General features: G+C 38.3%; 2 protein-coding genes across 5 annotated transcripts in view; both read right to left on the bottom strand.

Moving 5' to 3' along the window:
• The window catches only part of hspbap1 (hspb associated protein 1), a 464,289-nt gene that overhangs the window by 89,617 nt on the left and 354,109 nt on the right, over nucleotides 1-20,563 (bottom strand). The window lies entirely within an intron of this gene.
• Nucleotides 13,179-20,563, bottom strand: part of sema5ba (sema domain, seven thrombospondin repeats (type 1 and type 1-like), transmembrane domain (TM) and short cytoplasmic domain, (semaphorin) 5Ba) — a 199,692-nt gene continuing 192,307 nt past the window's right edge. For 2 of the 4 annotated variants that reach the window (XM_065251983.2, XM_065251984.2), the window contains 3 exons: nucleotides 17,747-17,791; nucleotides 16,871-17,076; nucleotides 13,179-14,403 (listed from right to left, as the gene is read on the bottom strand). In XM_065251983.2, the coding sequence (XP_065108055.1) occupies nucleotides 14,236-14,403; nucleotides 16,871-17,076; nucleotides 17,747-17,791 (419 nt within the window). In that variant the 3' untranslated portion in view covers nucleotides 13,179-14,235. Of the gene's footprint in view, nucleotides 14,404-16,853; nucleotides 17,077-17,746; nucleotides 17,792-20,563 lie in introns of all 4 variants that reach the window. The other 2 variants (XM_065251985.2, XM_065251986.2) reach the window with 2 other exon arrangements.

The raw sequence follows: 20,563 nt of genomic DNA, 5'->3' as shown, positions 1-20,563 counted from the left end.
GTAACATACCGCATGTTGCCATGACCTAACATACCGTACGTTGCCATGACGTAACATACCGTACGTTGCCATGACTTAACATACCGTACGTTGCCATGACGTAACATACTAACCTAACATAACTAATGTAACATGCCGTGCGTTGCCCTAATGTAACAAGCCGTGCGTTGCCTTGACGTAACATACCGTACGTTGCCATGATGTAACATACTGTACGTTGCCCTGACGTAACAAAGCGTGTTACGTTGCCCTGACGTAACATACTAACGTAACATGCCGTGCGTTGCCCTAACGTTACATGCCATGCGTTGCACTAACCTAACATGCCGTGTGTTGCCCTAACGTAACATGCCGTGCGTTGCCTTGACGTAACATACCGTATGTTGCCATGACGTAACATACCATACGTTGCCATGACGTAACATACGTACGTTGCCATGACGTAACATACGTACGTTGCCATGACGTAACATACTGTACGTTGCCGTGACGTAACATAACGTACGTTGCCCTGACGTAACATAACGTACATTGCCCTGACGTAACATACTAACATAACATGCTGTGCGTTGCCCTAATGTTACATGCCGTGCGTTGCCCTAACGTAACATTGCATGCGTTGCCCTAATGTAACATGAAGTGCGTTGCCTTAACGTAACATGGCGTGCGTTGCCCTAGCGTAACATACCGTGCGTTGCACTAATGTAACATTGCGTGCGTTGCCTTAACGCAACATGCCGTGCGTTGCCCTTATGTAACATGCCGTGCGTTGCCCTAACGTAACATGCCGTGCGTTGCCTTAACGTAACATGCCGTGCGTTGCCCTGACGTAACATACCGTGCGTTGCCCTAACGTAACACGTTGCCCTAACGTAACAAACCATACGTTGCCCTAACGTAAGTTAACAAACCATACGTTGCCCTTACCTAACAAACCATACGTTGCCCTAACGTAACAAACCATAAGTTGCCCTAACGTAACAAACCATACGTTGCCCTAACGTAACAAACCATACGTTGCCCTAACGTAACATACCATACGTTGCCATAACCCACCATATGTTGCTATACATAAGGTACGTTGCCCTGACGTAACATAACGTACATTGCCCTGACGTAACATACTAACATAACATGCTGTGCGTTGCCCTAATGTTACATGCCGTGCGTTGCCCTAACGTAACATTGCATGCGTTGCCCTAATGTAACATGAAGTACGTTGCCTTAACGTAACATGGCGTGCGTTGCCCTAGCGTAACATACCGTGCGTTGCACTAATGTAACATTGCGTGCGTTGCCTTAACGCAACATGCCGTGCGTTGCCTTAACGCAACATGCCGTGCGTTGCCCTTATGTAACATGCCGTGCGTTGCCCTAACGTAACATGCCGTGCGTTGCCTTAACGTAACATGCCGTGCGTTGCCCTGACGTAACATACCGTGCGTTGCCCTAACGTAACACGTTGCCCTAACGTAACAAACCATACGTTGCCCTAACGTAAGTTAACAAACCATACGTTGCCCTTACCTAACAAACCATACGTTGCCCTAACGTAACAAACCATAAGTTGCCCTAACGTAACAAACCATACGTTGCCCTAACGTAACAAACCATACGTTGCCCTAACGTAACAAACCATACGTTGCCCTAACGTAACATACCATACGTTGCCATAACCCACCATATGTTGCTATATTGTAAAATACCAAACGTTGCCCTAATGCAACAAACCTTTCAGCATTCTATATCTGTTTTGTTTGGATGAATGTGCATGTGCAAGAGAGACAGAAAGAGAGCAGAGAATGTAGTTTGGAGACAGAGAGTGCGTCTCTCTGCTCGTTCCCTCTCCCGCAATCATCAACTTGATCACTCATTAATCACATTAAATTATCCAAAAAAGCTTTGGCGGGACAAAAAATTGTTTTGATTAAACTTCAAGCTGATTAGTTGAATAAACAAAGTTTTTTATATAGAGGGGACTGGGAGAGGGGTCACGAGGACTGGAATTGAAAAACGCTGCTGTAAACGGCACTCAACACACTTATACACTTTTGATAATTTGCACTGGCAGTGACAGTTGGCTTCTCCAGGGCAAGAAAGAAATGCCCTTCTCTGATTCAATTTTACAACGCTGATTGGCTCACGTCAATCTCGTAGATCAGTTCATATCTTGAACAAAGACCCGCCCCTTGTAGGCAGCGCAGGCGCAACATTGAGGTTAAGACATGAGAGGCACAGCCCTACTCAGAACATTTTACACCTGGTTTATACCTGTATTTAGCATCATCCGATCTATCAAGATGCATCTTAAAAGCAGGTGTAAACAAGGCCAGATGTTGTTTAGTTCCTAGGGAATACACCTGATAAAACATAGATTTTAACTGCACTGTCTCTTTGCATCTGCCAAACGTGAATGTATCAACCAGGTGTACATAAAACTGTGAAATATACTCCACAAAAATGCCTAAAGTCAGCCAATTAAACTACAACTTGCTGGATTGAGAAAACTTGCCTTTGTTTCCGGTTTTGACAGATTTATGTTGTTTTTCTACAGGATACCCCTGAACTGACAGCACAGTATTTCCAACGGTAGTCTGCTATACGGTCAAAGCAGTTGATTTATTTAGTGAATCATGGTGAACCAGTGAATGACTGTCTGTTATCTTTCTTTTTAAAACCTCTTATCTTTTCCCTCTTGTTTTAAACTTTCATTCTCTGAGTGCTTTTTTATCGTCAGCCACAATGTTCTCAGGAATTCATGTTTCAAAAGGGCAGAAAGAAAAGCTCAAAGTGTGTTTTATGATGAAAAGTTGTAGTGCTATCAAAGAGGTTTGTCACTTGTTCCCGTTTATACTGCAGAGTAGAAACTTTCTTAAATAATATTAACAACATACAGTTTTTTCTTTATAAATGAGAAAAGTGCTATTGTTGAAAGAGAACATGAAGCGCTACATTGTACTGAACGTTTTGCTCTGTGGTTCATAAAAAATACAATATTTTCCAGAGATGTTTCAGTTAACATTCAAGTTTAACATTATTTTTATGTTTCTTTTTTACAGTCTCAAATCAGTGCATATGTCAGTTTTTATAACATCATTATGTCATTATGCATATTAAATTTTAAAAAGTTGCATAAATGAATCCACTATATATATAGTCAAATGAGGCTTTTCCGTCTCTAATTTTACCCTATTCGCTTTATCTGCAGAATATATAATAAAGGCTCGATTTAGCTCCAAAACTGTATGGCCTCAATGAGGTAATTTAACATCATTTGCTGCTGCTCCTGCCTTCATTAATGTGACTGCTCAGGAGGAAATAAGGACCCTTTATCACTGACCAATTATGGTCACCCACCCATTTATTAATGTCTCATGCAAACAGAAAGGTAAACACTGCTAGGTCATGTCTGAACCACTAAATTAATCAACGTAGCATTGCAAAGATATATAAATAAAATTGGTTACCCTTTACAATCAGGTTTAATTTGTTACCATTAGCAAATGCATTAGCTAACATGAATTAACAATAATATATTATTAATCTTTGTTAATGCCAGTACAATTATTCATGTGCAATAAATAATTTTAACATTTACACACTTTAAAGGAGTAGTACACTTTAAAAATGGGGTCCATTGACTTTTCATAGTAGGAATAAAAAATACTATGGTAAGTCAATGGGCCCCATCTTTAAAGTGGACTACTCCTTTAATTTGTGGCTATAATTATAAACACTGAAATTACATTGAACTATAAAAATTAAAAATGCTGTAGAAATATTGCATAAACTAATGTTAAGACAAGTGCAATACATCTTAATGCAGGTTTCATGTTCTGTAAATCAAATATGATTTCCTATATCTTCATTTTGATTTTAGGGTGAAATATGACTAGGACATGTTCTCGACAGGTATTGTGATATTGCCTTGGCTGGTGAACATCCAGTGTATACAGAAGAGAACCAATTTATGACATGTTGTCGCAGTTGATATCAATCATTTCAAAGCATCTTATTTTAAAGAGACAGACTGTTGTGTTTTCCTCTGAGAATAAAGGAGATACTGTGCAGTAAAGCTGAGCTGTTTATGGGCTCTGAGACCCGCGCGCAGTGACTGCTTTGCTCATCATAAGCATGCAAACACTTTTTTATTTTCTCCCCGTGGAGCCCAAACACCCAAAACAATTTCAGATTTGTTCAAAACAAAACGAAAATGTTTATCAGATGTTCCTCACCGTGTTTTGAGATTATATAGTGAAAATAACAGCAAAATACAGCTGTGTTACCAGCAGCTGCTTTTTAAATTCTGCTGGGTTATTTTTAACCCCATGTTGGGTAAATATTGAACAGAACACATGTTGGGTTATAGATAAACCTATGCTGGGTTGTTTCAATGCATAGGTTTATTTATAACCCAACATGTGTTCTGTCCAATATGTACCCATCATAAAAATAACCTAAAGGGTGTGTAAACTGTTATTGGTATTGAATAATCTAATTTGAACTTCGTCAAGAAGAACTGTAAGGTTAATGCAAATGTCAGCTTTCTGCTGAGTTCAATATAGTGATGCCAGGAAAACATTAGTTAATTTAGAAATGCATTAAAAAGGCTATTTATATAAAATATGACATGAATACATCTTTTATATTTGGCAGGCACTTTTATCCAACTCATATTGCATTTAGGATACACATTTGATCAGTTTGTGTTTTCTCTAAAAATTTAACTTACATCCTTTGCAACAGTGAACAGAAGCTGAGCTACAGAAACATGCAAAAAACATGTTATTACTTTCTGTATGAATTATTTTTATTTATATATACTAAATAATATAAAGTATATAGAGTATACTAAGGTTGTAACATAATTTAAGTTTCATTTTATAAAGAGGAAAAAATACTGTATACAAATAAAAAAACATGTATTCAAGTAAAGAAAAATATTTTTAGCTCATTTTAAACTTGAAATTGAGACATTAGCTTTGAACTAGTTGATTTAAACAATTGTCTTTTATCTTGGACAACCTTAGGGACTCGAGCACCCACAAAAATGCACAAGATACGTCACTATGATTTGATGTGTTCAACTGGATGCGATGCTGCACAGAAAACCCTAAACCAAAGCGACAATGGTAAGAAAATAGGGCAAAACTGTTGGGTAACATATACGTGATAATCACACGAAACATAAATTTCGTTATACGATCATGAAAAAATGCAGAAATTCGTTATAATATCACAAAAAATAATCAAAAATGTACGTGACTATATAACAAAATTTTGTGAGACTGGGTTGATTTTGTATTGAATCTGGTTTACATTGGGCATTTCTGGCTTAATTCTGAATTCTTAAAGTCTTTTGTTCACAACCTTATGTCAAACACCAAATCGGGTTGTGGCGTGAGTCTAGCCAACCAAAAGCAAAATGCATCTTTTGGCTGAGTCTAGGCTTGAGTTTGGTCTACCAGAAAAAGAAAATATTTGGCTGAGATCTGGCTGTGTTTTGGTTGGCCGAAGAGTGAAAAACAACCAGAAAGTTTTTGTCAGGACAAACCCTTTCAAATATTTATTGAAAAAGCAGATACTTCAAAACCTATTTATTTCACACCAGATTTGCAAATGAAAAAACAACAAAGTAATTCATCTTGTAGGCCAGTGGTTCTTAATGTTATTCCTCGAGGCCCACTGCCCTGCACATTTTGTATGTCTCCCTTATTTAACACACCTGATTCAAATCATCAGCTCATTAGAAGAGATCTCAACGAACTGAACTGAGTCTGTCAGATAAAAGAGACATACAAAATGTGCAGAGCAGTGGGCCTCGAGGAATAACGTTAAGAACCACTGTTGTAGGCAATAATAACTAACTTTGTTCAAACTAAAAAGATTTATTACTTTGCTTGGAGTATACAAAGTAATAAATAAATAATTTGAGAATGAAGAAACATAAATGATTCCTTCTGATTGGTAAATGGGTGTTTTAAGTTTTAGTGGATTTTAGTTTCAGTCCTGTCTTTGTTCTTTAAGCAGCTATTTTTATAAATAAATAAGACTCATGGTAGAATTAGAGCCTGACTTCAGCACGATTTTCCTTTCCATCTGTAACGGAAAGTCTGCCTGATGTAAGGTTTTGATGTCAACCCAGCGACCTAGAGCTTGATGTCAGTCCGATGTTGGTTTTTGAGGTCAACCTGATATAACATCTTAACGTCAGTCTCACGTTGGGTTGTGATGTCAACCTGACTTTATATCTGAACATCAGGGCAAGGTTGGATTCTGACATCAGTCGTACGTTGCAGCTTGATGTCAACCCGACATAAAATCTTCATGTCAGTCCAACGTTGGGTTGTGGTGTCAATCCAACATTACATCTGGGCGTCAGGTCGAGGTTGGATTTTGATGTCAGTTCGACATTACAGGTTGATGTCAGTTCGACATTACAGGTTGATGTCAGTCTGACGGTGGTTTTGACGTCAACCCGACATTACATCTAGAAGGGCATCAGGCCGAGGTTGGGTTTTGATGTCAGTCGGACGTTGGTTTTTTGACGTCAACCCGATGTTACATCTTGACGCCAGTTTGACGTTGGGTTGTGGTGTCAACCCGACATTATATCTGAACATCAGGGCGCGATTGGGTTTTGACATCAACCCGACTTTACATCTGGATGTCAGGAAGACATTGGTTTTTTAAGTCAACCCAACGTTATATCTTGACGTCAGTCTGACGTTGAGTTTATGTGTCAACTTGACACTACATCTGGACATCAGGGCGAAGTTGGGTTTTGATGTTAGTCCGACATTGTTGCTTGACGTCAACCCAACGTTACATCTAGATGTCAGGAAGACGTTGTTTTTTGATGTCAACTCGACGTTACATCTTGACGTCAGTCTGACATTGGGTTGTCGTATCAACCTGACACTACATCTGGACATCAGGGCGAGGTAGGGTTTTGACGTCAGTCAGACGTTGTAGCTTGACGTCAACACAACGTTAGATCTGGATGTCAGAAAGACATTGGTTTATGATGTCAACCCAACGTTACATCTTGACGTCAGTCTGACGTTGAGTTGTGGTGTCAACTCAACACTACATCTGGACGGTTTTGACGTCAGTCCAATGTTGTAGCTTGATGTCAACCTGACGTTACATCTGGATGTCAGGAAGACATTGGTTTGACGTTTGGTCAGTTTGATGTTGAGTTGTGGTGTCAACTCAATACTACATCTGAGGGTCATGCCGAAGTTGGTTTTTGACATCAACCCGACGTTACATCTGGATATCAGAAAGACATTGCGGTTTGACATCAGTGCAACGTTAATTTATGACATCAAGCCACCGTAACAGCTTGACATCAGTCCGACGTTAACAATGATTTGTACACAGGGGCAAAGTCATTTCATAAAGTTCCAAAACTTTTGCAACAAAGATGGAAACAAAATTCTTTAAAATGGTATTGTATGGTATAGCATTAATATTTGTTTTGATTAGAATAACTGAAATAGATAAACATATTTATTTATTTTTTCATATAAATTTTATTTCAACATCTATGGCTATATTCATGGGGAGAACTGGTCAATTGCCAAATTAAAAATGCAGGTTAGGTGAATTGGAGATGTCAAATTGCCCTTCCCTCAGTGTTTGTGTATGGATCGTGTGTATAGTTTTTTCTCTTTAAAAGGAAACTATATACTGTAGTAGCCGATGCTGACACAGGGAGAACATGGGTGTTGATGGAGGGTCAGCACTCACTGGCAGAAACATAATTTGGCACCTATGTATATATTATTGAGCTGGGTGCACAGTTGGTGCAAGATAGGACTTTGGTTAGCAGATTTTAAATAAGTTGCAGTGTTGTTGAAAACACATTGCTCTGCTCTTCCCGACTCCTGACAGCAGCACAAATTGATTTCACAAGCTTTGCAGTACCAGCCGCAAAAGCATCTGTGTCACTTCTCGCTACAGCTCTTCCTCGATGGGATCCCAGATTTTGCCCATAACGTCTGCATACGCTTCAACTCTTCTTTGGCGCGAGTCCAGCCGGGGACTCAGAGAGGACAGCGGTGGTCATCTGTCAGTGGTTGTTTGTCAGCAGAAAGCGGGTGATTGATGGAGCTTTGCTCTCGTCAATAAAACCTACTTTGAAATGATTGCAGCCCTGAACACCAACCAGGCCGTCCTATTCAACTGCGGCATGGGCCTTCACCTTTCAGCTTAAAGTATTGCTTTGGTAACTTTTCCGTTCATGCCAAGAATCAGTGGGGTTTTGTATCGGTAACAACAGGGAGATGAAATCATTTGAACTGAGCTGAAAAGTTAGATATTGTAGGGAACACGTTTACATTATAAAAATTGATAAGAGCAAAGCTCAGTGGCATTGTGTTCGAACCCAGGAAACACGCATACTCATAAAAAAATGTAAAAGTAGGCATACCAAACTGTAAACTTTAAGGGGTACACAAAGCACCTGAATAAAAATGCGTAAATGTAAACATGACATAGCTCATATAGATCAAACCTTGCTTTTTTAAAACTTGAAGCCATTGTTAGACTCTTTTCCTTAAAAAACATTGCTGTGAGTAAATCATGTATTGTTATGCAAACATAAATACTTGTCATCATGTGTAAGTGAAAAGAGCAAACATGGTATCATATCAAAGACCTACATCCATTTTCTTTTCAATGCAAGGATCACAAATAAAATGATGCATGTGTTGTCAAGCATCTAGATCCGATTTCCCTCCGCCCGCCAAACAAATCGCTACAGACATAACCTGACACTGAATTTAAAAACATGCCAAATTGAAAACGCTTACCTTTCACTCTGCGGGAGACTGCCGGTGACCTAGATTGATGTAATGTGAAGCGGTTGGAAAATGATGAATCAGCTCGCGTGAGACTGGGTTGGCATCAAGTTTTATTATCTTTTACAATGTACAATATACAAAAATATAGAGTACCAAAAATTCACAGTGTCTAAAAGGCAGTGATTACAGTCTACATCTAACCACCAGGTCAGTTGCATAGAAGGGCACCAAGCCTCGCAGGGATGGAGCGCCTCATTTGCCTTTTCATGCCCGTTTTTATTCAATAGCAGAGATCATCCTTTCAAAACTCAACTTGCACCAATCAGCAACACTTGAACAGATTTTTATCTGGGCAGGCACATGGGAGTGAAGGTGGGGATTTTTTGTTAAACTTTAAACTAAATATGAGCACATTGATTTACTTTTATATTTCCAGAGGAGTACAAAATCTGAGACCACATTGGCAAGGGAAAACTGTAATATTTAAAGGTTTAATGTGGAATTACAAATTTAACATGGAAAATGTTAAGGTCATGTTCTTTCTGATCCCATTTTTAAACCCTAGTTTGTGTGTAATGTTGCTATAATAGCATAAATAATACCAGTAAAATGATAAGGCTCAAAGTTCAATTCCAGGCGATATATTTTCTTTAACAGAATTTGCCTTTCAAAGCGTAGAACAGTTTTTTGACTAAACTCCGCCCACAGGGATACGTCAGTCGCCAGCTAAGCTAACGGCAAGCTAAGCTGCTATAGAATCACAGCACACTAAACAAACTACACAATCATAACTCAATACGTATTTCTGAAGGAGGAACTTCATAGAACAAGGAAGACATCAGCCCGTTTTTAGGACAGTGAAAACAGCAGTATAGAGATAGGTAAATTGTGTGGAAAAATACCGCGTTTTTTTTACACGTGAAACATGAACACATGTTATATTGCGCAGTGTAAACACAATCAAAGCTTTAAAAACAAAGAAAGAATGGTATTTTTAATGCTACTGCACTACTCATAGGCAGGGGTGTAGTTTCAGAGAGGATTTGGGTGTGTGCGGTAACCCCCTAATTATCAAAACTTAACTTTTAGAAAAAAAGGTACAAAAGTTGTCACTCGGATGGTACCTTTGAAAGGTTCCTATATGTATCATTTTGGTACACTGAAAAAATAATACGCTGGATTTACAAAAAAAAAAAAAGAAATACAATGCATAATTTTTGCATCCACTTTTTAAAGTAACTTTTACATGGAACTTTAAAGGGACTTTAAATAGTTTTGTTAGTATTTTATTAATCAAAATGTCAATTATTCATAAATATGTCCTCATTGATGTCAAATGACCTCTACCAATGATCTGACTTTTCTTTGTAAGCTTAGAATTTCTTCTCTTTATTTACATTGAACGAGCAAGTCCAAGGAGGCTTTCATGTCGTTCCACCATTGAAAAACTATAACAGCAGAGAGGGTCAAAAAGCACTAGCCTACCACAACGTTTTCGTTCAGAACACCTGAACCAGTTGAAACCGACAAGGAGATCAGTGAGTACATAACGGCTACCGTAGTTTCAACACGCATTTGGAAAAGCGAGTCGCTAGAGAGCACTATTCGTTTGAATGCAAAATACAATTTCACCCCTAGATGGGGACAATCCTACTTATTGTCCCTTTAAGCAATTGCTTAAATTTCCATGTAGAATTTACTTAAAAATATAGTGCATCATTTTTGCATCCACTTATTAAAATAAATACAGCCTATTATTTTTAGTCCACTTTCTAGTTAGTTATATTTACTAAAATAATTCAAGTAGTTTCAACCAAAGATTATTAACTTAATTTCCTTCTTAAAAACTTTACATGATAAAATTTTGTTGAATTTACTAAATAATGTGTTCATTTAAAGTTACTCAAATTTTTGTTTTATTTTTACTAAAATTTAGTAAATATTTATTTTAATAGAATTTACTTATTTTATTTAGTTAAATTTACGAAGCCACAAAATCATTTTTTACAGTGTAGGTACAAAAGTGAACTTTTAAAAAAATACCACACCAGTGACAACTTTTGTACATTCTTGTACCTTTTTACATTCTTGTACCTTTGTAGCAATTTCAACCTCCCAATATTTATACAATGATTAATGCAAACATTTGTAAATTCAAGCTAAAGTCTCATAATTTAAATATGAAATTTGGAGCATCAAAGTTTGATTAGACTCATACTTTTCAAATTGATTTCAATCTTTGACATGACCTTACTCAGAAAAATATATTTTTTACAATATGCGAGATGATTTTATGAAGAAAACCAAAAACATTTTACAAGCAGGGTAATGTTCAAACCAAATCTACACCATTGCTTAAATGTCACTATAATCAAATTTGTGGCACTGACCATGTTAGCTCATTACAAAAAATTCATTAATAATAAGATGATTTTGGGAACATTCTCAAATTGAGCTGGGATAACATGGATCATAAGCTTTTCCTTAGCCATGCCAACTTGAGTGCATGCTCTTATTAAAGCAAAAGGTTGGCAGACTTTCACTCAAATTGCTATGTTCATATTATGAATTTTAATAGAAATGTGAATTAATTAAATTAAAAGGAAACCAAAAGAGCAGCTTTTTGTAACTAGTGGTCTCAGATTTTAAAGTCCTCTGTAGCAACTCCATGTAAAGACTGCAAGTTAATCTTTCAGAAAGCCTGAAGCCCAGTAGTGTATCTTTAAGATAACAAACAATGATTTACTATACGGGGACTGTTTTACTATCCAGACATATAAAAAAAGGGGCGGTTTCATTTCTTTATCCTGAACAGGCACTTATACTCCAGTGCTTTAATTCATATTAGAAGTGTCATCTAACCTATAACTCATTTTTACAATCAATCTGAATCACGCACTGTTCAATTATTTACTTCTCTACTATCAGTTTTGTAGGGCTTAAATGGTAACTACTTTATCAGTGTTGGTCTACAAGACAGTTCTCTCTATTAGGGTCAAATGCTGGAAACATCTCAAGCTCCATCCCCACACAATCCCTACGGTTGGTATATTTACACAATCGCTGCACATATTATTTTACAACTCTAAGGCTTTTAAAAAACAGTGTTAGATTTACAATATACATGTACATTATACGTTTGCGTGTCATTACTTTTTCGCAGTGGGGCATCATTTCATGTATTTACAACCCATGTACTCATGCTTAGCTCAAAGCATGACTGGCTTAGCATTCATGAAACTAGCACGATAAAAAAACCTTAGTTTAGTTTTTCAATGCCCTTTAAAAAAACAAGCATACCATAAATACTACATCCCGAAAAGTCAACTTTTATTGACAATGGATAATGAAATATTTGCATCTGGAAAATGGTTGTGATGCCACGGGCCACGCACGTGACCAAACCGGTGTTTTGTGAGTTTAGCACATGGTGCTACAAGACGTAAATTTATTTTCAAATTTATACGTATGATGTAATATAACAAAGATCCAATGATCTGTTCTTTGTCATTTCTTCGGGTAAATTGTACAATTGATAATGGTGCATGATTTTCCTTAAAGGATTAGTCCATTTTCTTAAAACAAAATCCAGATAATTTACTCACCACCATGTCATCCAAAATGTTGATGTCTTTCTTTGTTCAGTCTAGAATAAATTTTAAGTCTTTTAAGGAAAACATTCCAGGATTTTCTCATTTTAATGGACTTAAATGGACCCCAACAGTTAACAGTTTTAATGCAGTATAAAATTGCAGTTTCAAAAGACTCAAAACGATCCCAAACGAGGCCTAAAGGTCTTATCTAGCAAAACAATTGTCATTTTTGACATGAAAAATAAAAAATATGCACATTTAAACCACAACTTCTCATCTATCTCCGGTTACCGTTAAAAGGTCACGTGTTACATATGAAACATACATTTGCGGACCATTTTAAACAATAAACTGACACAAAGACATTAATTAGTATCATTCCACATACAACAACGTCGGAACGGTCCTCTTTCTCCACACTTGTAAACACTGGGGCGTAGTTTCACATACGTCATCCGTGACCTCTTGACGTGATGACGTATTACGTGAGGTCACTCTGGTGCGTCACAGGACTGGAGATAGACGAGAAGTTGTGGTTTAAAAGTGCATATTTTTTATTTTTCTTGCAAAATTTTTGCGCTAGATAAGATCCTTTTGCATTGTTTGGGATTGTTTAGAGTCCTTTGAAACTGCAATTTTAAACTGCATTAAAACTGTTAAGTGTTGGGGTCCATTAAAGTCCATTAAAAATGAGAAAAATCCTGGAATGTTTTCCTTCTCGACTGAACAAAGAAAGACATTAGCATTTTGGATGACATGGTGGTGAGTAAATTATCTGGATTTTTTTAAGAAAATGGACTAATCCTTTAAATCTCTGATAGATGGTAAAGAATAAACCATCTTAAAAATAATGGTAGAAAATAATGTATGAAATGAGGAAAAATGTTCATATTCAGTATAGCACTGTCAACATTTGAACTTAAATAATCTCTATCGTGCATCTAACCTACAGCTTTTCTCAACTGTTGAATAATTCCCTCCGTAGAAAACAAGTGCCAAGCTATCAGTATTTCCTATGTTTTCATAATAAAATTATGTCCGCCTCCATTTGAACCCAGTCATATTTAATATGACCACCAAGACATACAGTAACAAAACAGAACGTGTTTGCTTTAAATCTAGGCATGTCCCATATCAATGCAATATTTCTCCATATCCATGCATTCGCAGGTAGAAAAAAGCATTTTCAATTCGAACGGCTGATCTGACAATCCGTTCACGCTAGCTAAAAGCATCCCCACCTCTCCATTTTATCCAAAGAATATCCACCCAGGCGTTTAGATTCTGCAAACTCAAACACGTGCATCCGTTTCTCAGAGGGTTGTAGAGATGCGTCCCTCCAAAGTTAAAAGTCCCTTACACGTGCATCCAAAGGTGACTCAATCCTGCAGTCACTCAATACCGTCTGCATCGATTTCTCTCTGTTCTGTGGTCTCCCTGTATTTTTCCTTTGTACTTTTAAGAAAAGGCTGCCAGACCACATTCCTGTAATGAACATTATTGAAGCCAGCACGATTTCGCCCGCCCATCTTCCGGTAACTGGAGTTCTGCAAAGATCAATCAAGACATCCGTTCATCATAGTCAGCAGAGCTACACAATCTTGTGTTCATGTGTTTAGTGCCTGCCTGGTCCGTCGCCCATCAGACACGGTAAGGCATGAGTTAGGTGACCTGGTCCTGTCCTCAGGGCGTTGGGAAAACATCAGTTGGAATGTAAAGCACCTGTCGCTTTCTCGTCAGGTGTGCGGAGTGGGTGTGTGGGGAAAAGGTTGGGATCGGGAGACGTGTGGGTTTTGTCACCATTGGGATAAAGCTGTGATTGGACACGTGTCTCAACTGTGGTTATAGGTCCTGCACGGAGAAGGGGAGGAGTCTGGGCGGTAATCGTATTTGCCCAGTGCTGTGGGGTAGTATGTGGTAGTGTACACATTTGTCTGCTGAACCGGTGAAGGGAAGTAGTTGGTCCTTTCGTCTGGCAGCAAATTGTTCTTGTTTAAGGTCTGTAGATGAAACATAAATAAAGGAGCGTTAGAGTCGTAGAGATGAAACCAACTAGATCAATCCTTTAGATGAAGCAGACAGCTGATCTCATTGTACGCTATCTATACAATCTTGAGAACAAAGCATCCTTATATCCCATATCAACATTTTACAAAACACTTCTGACTCTACCACCCACATGGCAACAACCTGGGAACCACCCACAGGACTGGTGGCAAATTTAATCAGAAAATGTAAAAATCTATTTATGTTTGCAATTGGGTTTGGTGCAGAAAATTACACATCACAGAAAAGAGACCACAGCCGTTCAGCTGCATAATTCAATAGCGGTGGACTGTTGGGTCATGGATAAAAGTGGCACGCGTGTATGAAATATAACTCTTGAGAAATAACATCAGTCTAGGTTTAAAAAAAAAAGCAAGCAGCAGGAAGCTCAGTGGCTGAGGGAGTGAAGCTAAGAAAAAAACAAGATTGATTTAAGTGACTCACACTAGCCAAGATCTGCTGAACAACAATTATGTTTTTCAATACCTGCTAAACAATAGCACTCCACAAGATACGCATTTCAGGCCGACTAAAAACATTTTTTTCATTAGAGTATCACAAAGTGACAGGTGAAGACAATTGCTTGTGTGCTATAAAGCAAGCAAACTGCATCTTTCTGATAATAGCTAAAGATTTGCTTAAAATTTAGTGTTGCTTTATAAATGTCGACAAAAAACCACTGCGAAACCACAAACATGATTCCACATGCACAATCTAATGTGTTGTGTATTATTAACTCACTGTCATGCATTGTGTGCAACACTTTTTGTCTCCCTCTTCCCATTTTGTCCACATTCCGTGCTGCTCAAGAAACTCTTAAGCTTCTTAAAAGTCCTCGTCGATATTCTTAACAATTTTGGACTTTAACTCTTTCCACGCCAGCATTTTTTTTTTTAAAGTTGCCAGCCAGCGGCAGTATTTTTATAAATTTTTTCACAAAAATGTAATGCCTTCCAGAAAATGTTCTTCTTAAAATCTATAAACATACAATATATCAAATGAAAGAATGGAAACCTATGGGTAGGTTTCTTTAAAAATAATTTTGAGCAAAAAGCTGGTAGTAACATGACAAAAAAGTTAAAATTAACCAAAAATAATAAATAAAATAAAATTATTGTATATTTGTTGTTTTTGGCCTGTAACCTTAATAAATAAGATTATAATAACAAAAATACTATTTTAACTATTGTTCAAGTAAACGGCATTAAACCTTTGTGACAATGCGGCTCTGAAGACAATTTTATTTATTTAAGGCTCTTGTTGGTGAAATAGAATTAAATATATTTTCCCCCGCTTTATATATTTGAAACCAGATACGATGTCAAAAGTAATCTCAATGTAATCCAAAAGTAGTCAGATTACGTTACCAACAATGTGTAATCTAAAAGATTACATTACTGACTACAAATTTTGTCATGTAATTCGTAATCAGTAACGGAGTTCATCAAAATTAAGAGTGCATTATGGGTAAAATGAATAAATAAATGTATGACAGGTTTCGGAGGCTACTACAAAATGGCGGACACCCAATATAGTGCACTACATACAGGGTTTGTTTTTTTGACACATTTTTGTAGTTAACCCCAAGTTTAGCATCCCACTGACAAGCCGAAGCAACGTTTTTCTGCAACGGGCCCGTCTGTCTTGAGCAGATCCACGTTACGTTATTGTCAGAGTCTCTTAATGGGTTCGGAGTGAGTACTGGGCACGGATGAGATCGATAGAAAAATGTGGCAAAAGGCTCACGCAGGTGTCACAGCAAGGACATGAGGTGGAGGAAGAGCAAGCCAAGCCAAACTAATTGGATGAACTTGACGATCAGTCACAACCAGCTGTGGGAGTCCACAGAGCGTCTGCCGCTTAAACAGCCTAATGGAGCCCATTAATAAAGACGGAGTGTGTGCCAGGAACCGCGTGCACCCAGAAAAGCCGGCTAAACAAGCAGCCACAGGGAGAAAAAAAACGGCGGTAATCTCCAAACTATCAGTTATCTGCTGCTCATTTCAGACCAAACAAACACGACGGATTTCAGAAACGACTCACTAGTGCTACTTCAGTGACTCTTCGTAAACTCGTCGTAAACATCATCATTTGAAGACAAAACAAGTGAACACTGTCATTATTTACTCACCGTCATGTTTTCTACACTTAAAATATTGGTTTGTTTCAACCTACAGTTGGATAAAATATGGACACACCCCAACCGTTGGATTTAACATATGTTGGGTCGTTTCAACTCAAAATGCTGAATTGCTTCAAACAATGGTTGAGTTAATGGTTGGGTTTGTCCATATTTTATCCAACCACACTCTTAAACGTAAAGGTGCTGTGCAAGCCGTCCAGCACAAAAATGATAATAACAGTTTTGTGCAACTGCTGTGAGACTACAGTGAATGTGACAAACCAGGTTTCAGCATTGACCTTGAACTCCATAGGTGTGTATTTCTCATTCTTTGGTGTGGTGTTGCCCTTGTAGTTCAGGTGGTTGGGAGTTGTGGGGTGGATGACCGCCGACTCCTGCGATGGCTTGTGAAAACGCTGACAGTACACGTACACAAGGAAGGACAGCAGACCCGCGCCCAGGAAGCATGACACGCCGGTAGCTATCAGGTGAAGGAGAGTAAACCCTGGAGAAACATAATATTGGAAGGCTATATTATAGTAACCGTTTATTTGCTAATAACTGTATTATGTCTCGTTCCCTTTGGATACAGCATGTCTGAGAGATATAGTCATCCTTGACATTAGATTTAAGATTGATGGCAGCAGTGTATCCCTCATCATTAGCTCTACATGTCTGTAACCATCATCTAGCAGAAGGCAGGTGTTGGAGAGCGTCTGGCTGTATGATGCTGTATCGAGGGACAGCGCTGTTATTAGCTGGACCAGGCCTGACCCGTAATGAGCGAGAATTGTGATATGGACGCCATACTCCTGGACAGAACTGCTCTAATTGGACAACGATCACTCAGGAGAGCATCAGAGCCGAAGCGTGATGGGCAATGTGTGTGACCCACAGCCACCTGGAGAAACACCAAACTGGCACAGCTGTACCATTTGGGGTCAGCCAATCCCCACCAATGCCTCGATGTGCAACCTAAAATACACCGCTGTGCCCCCTTGAGTCTGGGATGAAAGGAGCTGATGTGAAACATGACACATAAGCAGCACATCGCCACATGCCATCATGCATTGATGAAAACGCGCATGCGCACAGTGACATGCATCTGCCGTCAACACTGCTGTACAAACAGACTGGGTTTCATCAAAAGGGAACACGGACGTTGAAGCACTTACCCACACACCGCTGGTCCTTATCATAGCTTGATGCCGGGAGAATCGCTGTGAACAGAAGAGAGGTAAGGATTAAGTGGGTGTTAACATACAAGCGTTTGATCTTGAGTATAAAAACAGTCATCCGTCTGCAGTATTTGCATCAGGATCCTAATGCACACAGTTACCAAAATACTTTGTTGTATTAAATGTCAATAAAAAGCCCATAAAATCAAATATATTTTGGTTTTTCATATTACTATAAACTGTAGATATGCAACTTAATGCAACATTATTAAAGCTGCAATCCATAACTTTTACCTCTCTATCTCTCTTTGAAACATATCATTTTAAGTTACAGTACTTTACGTACTATAGGTTTGTTGAAAAACAACTAATATTTTCTGCAAAATACGACCCGACGGCTTAAAGGTGCAATGTGGGATTTTTGCCGTCATCTAGTGGTGAAACTGTGAATTGCAACCAACTGCTCGGTCCACAGCTCACCCCTCCCTTTCGAAACGCAGAGAGAAGCTACGGTAGTCGCCACAGGACAAACACGTCATTGTCTGAGACAACATAGTTACAAAATGCGCTCTAGGTCAGTTTGTCCGTTTAGGGCTACTGTTAGAAACCTGGCGGCATGAAATGGTGATTTCCATGTAGGGGAACCCGCGATGTATGTAGATAAAAACAGCTCATTCTAAGGTAATACAAATAATACAGTTCATTTTGTAAGGTCTTTATCCAACACTGATAATATAGTTATGTATATTATATTAAATTTCTGTCAAGAGATCCTTCTAAAAGTTACACAATGCACCTTTAAGTTATAAATCATTATTATAAGCTATCTTTGTGAATCATGCTAAGGTATACTAAGGAGACCGTTAAAGTAACTGATTTGTGTTTATTTGTAACCAAAAAAGTTACAGAATGCCGTTTTAAAGGCTGAAAAGAACAATTTTGTAAATGCATCAGTGTGATTTTCTCATGAGCATTTTATTTATTTATTTATTTTTTGAGAAAGAGGGCATGTCTGGCAAAGACTAAGGATTTGTTTTATTAAAGGTCACCTGTGGTCCGATTCACAATTTTAAATTTCCTTTGTTGTATAAGTGTGTATTAGTACATGTTAACAATATGCAAAAGGTACATGAACCAAAGTAAACAATGAGGCGAGTTATCATCTCCAACTTAAATCTCTTTTCTTGGACTACAACAAACACACGAATTGTAGGAAACAGTTTACTTTCTGGGATTGGTAATGTAAACAAGACCGACATTCAGAGCCGGCGCCAGATCATAACTAACAGGGGGGCACTCGGCTTCCAATGGGGGGCACGCAATAGCAACAATAACTTGCAAAAACAAGACATTAAAACAACAAATACAGCAAGCACACACTCATAACTGGTACAGTTCAGCTCATTTCCCGTATAAAGTGCAAAAGACCACAAACTATGCGCAAAACTATTGAACTTCGACCGCGGCGTGAGCGCAAGCTGAGCTCCGCTGCGCTCGCGCTTTACTCGACGCAACAACAAACCGCCCTCGCGAGGCGCAAGCCATTGAAATGAATGGGTTTCATAGCGCAGCGCACACCGCGTCCTAGCTTTAAAAAAGCCGCTTTACCATAATCACGTCGTAATGCTGTTAACGGTCTATAGCCACACTTCACATTTAAGCTTACGTAATTTAAAACAACGCTAACTTACATTTGAAATAGCTGAAGACGGCGTGTAAGAACATTAAACTTCCTTAAAACAGTGTCCGGTAGATTTGTAAATTCCACCTCGACCTCTTATCTCTGAGTTTGAGCCAGTCTGTGTTTGCATGAAGATGAAGCAGGCGGTGCTGGTTCATTCTAAATGTTCTAATATCCATATTTTACACGATCCATAAAATGCCGGGAAAAAACACGTTGCTAGTATCAAGTCACAAATATGCTAAAGACGTAAGCCGGGTGAGACGCGGCAATACATCCGATCAGAGAAACTGGTCTATTTAAGAAAACATATATCAACTATATTTTCCTCATTTGATTACATTATAAGTCATGAAACATTCAATGTTTAATTTATTTTAATTATTCTTCATATATATTAAAGTAATAAAAAACTTTGTAGGGGGGGCACAACAACCTGTTCGGGGGGGCACTGCCCGCGAATGCCCCCCCTTGACGCCGGCCCTGCCGACATTATCATTATTCCTTCCACTTCGGATTCACAGCCTGTAAAATAACTCCTGTTAGCATTGCATTGTGTGCGAATCTTTCAAACATGGTAAGGAGCGTCACATTTCCGGCTGATGTCAGAGGTATTCAAACCAATCACAGAGCTTTCAAATCGATGAGCGTTGTACAAAATCTGTTTGTGCAGTATGTGGAAAATAATGTGTTTTTTAACCATAAACCACGCAAACACATTATACCAAATACACAAAATAACGTTGTTTTTTGCAATGAAATGGGAGCTGTTTAATTTTAAAGAAAAAAAATATAAACAGTGATTTCTTCTATTTAAAAGATAAACCTAGTTTTTGCCAAAAGAACCGCCTTCTCCACTTTTTAAAAAAATGCAATTGCGCAACACTCCTGATTGACAACTAGGAGGAACAATAGTCTTGATGATCCACCCGGAAAAAGAAAATCTTCCGCAATACCTTTAACTACCGGTATGCACATTATAATGTTTATTTAAATAATATGTGACCCCTGGTCATCAGTCACACACAGGTATATTTGGATAGGGCTATTTACTAAGGACTTCATTTGGACAACTTTAAAGGCAAATGTTTTGCACCCTCAGATTTCAGATTTTCAAATAGTTGTATCTTGGA

This window comes from Paramisgurnus dabryanus, chromosome 15, assembly GCF_030506205.2.
Source record: "Paramisgurnus dabryanus chromosome 15, PD_genome_1.1, whole genome shotgun sequence".
Lineage (NCBI taxonomy): Eukaryota > Metazoa > Chordata > Actinopteri > Cypriniformes > Cobitidae > Paramisgurnus > Paramisgurnus dabryanus.
Note: the sequence above shows the minus strand (reverse complement) of the source record. Positions and strands in the feature narration are given on the sequence as shown.